General features: G+C 50.8%; 1 protein-coding gene across 1 annotated transcript; it reads left to right on the forward strand.

Moving 5' to 3' along the window:
• Nucleotides 1-845: 845 nt before the first annotated feature.
• LOC138504943 (golgin subfamily A member 6-like protein 2) lies at nucleotides 846-1,550 on the forward strand. Its single transcript, XM_069625332.1, has one exon. The coding sequence runs from the start codon at nucleotides 846-848 to the stop codon at nucleotides 1,548-1,550; it is 705 nt and encodes a 234-aa protein (XP_069481433.1).
• The last annotated feature ends 561 nt before the right edge of the window (nucleotides 1,551-2,111 follow it).

The following is a 2,111-nucleotide window of genomic DNA, read 5'->3' on the forward strand; positions in this document are numbered from 1 at the left end:
AACACATAGTGAGTTGCCATTCCCTCACAGTCATCAACAGTTTGAACTCATGCATAACTGAGCAGCAGAACTCTTGCACAAGAGCACACACGAAATCCAGCTCACCCATGACGAGGTCACCACCGGAAAGACTCGCCCAACACACGAGAGAGAAAATATACAAGGGAAGTGGAACCCTGCCATGACACCCAGGGTGAACAGTGAGTACAGAGGGAGAGACAATAAGCTGGATCACTTTAGTGGGAGGCCCCTGTAATCTCACTGCAGCCGCAGGAACATGGAAACAGAGAATAGTGAAAAGGGTGGAAAATAGACAGAAGATGCCACAGGGGAAAACTGACCCAGAGTACTAGGGATGTCTGTACTAGGGATGTCTGTACTAGGGATGTCTGTACTTGCTCTTAACCAGAAAAGCAGTCCCCTTTGAAGTATTAGAGGCATCTTTATAGTTTTTAGAACTAGCTAGTAGTACTGGCAAGCCCTGTATTGGTAGCAACAATGAACACACAGGTACGGTGCAAGAAAGGGGACTTCTTGGAATGCCTGCTTCTCCAGCATATTATGACATAACAACAGTCATACAATCAAGGTGCTGCTCTGGAGAACACCTTGGCGTAATGGCGACATCCATTATAAAGTTAAAGTGCAATGGTACACCTCCTGCGGTCAAACACGCAAAAGGTGGGAACGCCTTGGAGTATGGACGAATCCCAGACAAACCAGGGAAATACATGGGGAGTAGGCACCTTGGATTAACTACGGCGTCCACTATCACCACAAAAAGAAGCACCAGTGGATGAAGTGCAAGCAAGGAGGGGACACCTTGCAGTAATGGTGTCTTTCCAATGAAAGGGGACAGCCACCAAAAACAAATCCAGCAGAAGATCCAGTTAAATGTGCATGGGCAGCATGCAGGAACAGATGGACAGCATGCAGGAAAGGATGGGCAGCATGCAGGCACAGATGGACAGCAATCAGGAGCAGATGGGCAGCATGCAGGAACAGATGGACAGCAATCAGGAGCAGATGGACAACATGCCGGAACAGATGGGCAACATCCAGTAGCAGACGGTGAGCATGCAGGAACAGACGGACAGCATGCAGGGACAGATGGGCAACATGCTAGAACAGATGGACAGCAATCAGGAGCAGATGGACAGCATGCAGGAATAGATGGGCAGCATGCAGAAACAGACGGACAGCAATCAGGAACCGATGGGCAACATGCCGGAACAGATGGGCAACATCCAGTAGCAGACGGTGAGCATGCAGGAACAGACGGACAGCATGCAGGGACAGATGGGCAACATGCTAGAACAGATGGACAGCAATCAGGAGCAGATGGACAGCATGCAGGAATAGATGGGCAGCATGCAGGAACAGAAGGACAGCAATCAGGAGCAGATGGACAGCATGCAGCAGGAACAGATGGGCAGCATGCAGGAACAGATGGGCAGCATTCAGGAACCGATGGGCATCATGCCGGAACAAATGGGCTGCATTCAGGAACAGATGGACAGCATGCAGAAATAGATGGGCAGCATGAATGAACAGATGGACCGGATGGAGGGACAGATGGGCAGCATGCAGGAACACATGGACTGGATGGAGGGACAGATGGGCAACATGCATGAACAGATGGACAGCAATAAGGAAGGTATGGGCAGCATTCAGGAACTGATGGGCAACATGCCGGAACAGATGGGCTGCATTCAGGAACAGATGGACAGCATGCAGAAAGAGATGGGCAGCATGCAGAAAGAGATGGGCAGCATTCAGGAACAGATGGACCGGATGGAGGGACAGATGGGCAGCATGCAGGAACAGATGGACTGGATGGAGGGAAAGATGGGCAACATGCAGGAACAGATGCACAGCAATAAGGAACAGATGGGCAGCATTCAGGAACAGATGGAGAGCATGCATAGACAGATGGGCAGCATGCAGGAACAGATGGGCAGCATGGAGGGACAGATGGGCAGAATGCAGGACCAGATGGACAGGATGGAGGGACAGATGTGCGACATGCAGGAACAGATGGACAGCATTCAGGAACAGATGGGCAACATGCAGGAACAGATGGACAGGATGTAGGGAGAGATGGGCAGCAT

The sequence above is a fragment of the Ambystoma mexicanum genome, chromosome 11, assembly GCF_040938575.1.
Source record: "Ambystoma mexicanum isolate Mex_15411 chromosome 11, UKY_AmexF1_1, whole genome shotgun sequence".
NCBI classification, from domain to species: Eukaryota; Metazoa; Chordata; class Amphibia; order Caudata; family Ambystomatidae; genus Ambystoma; species Ambystoma mexicanum.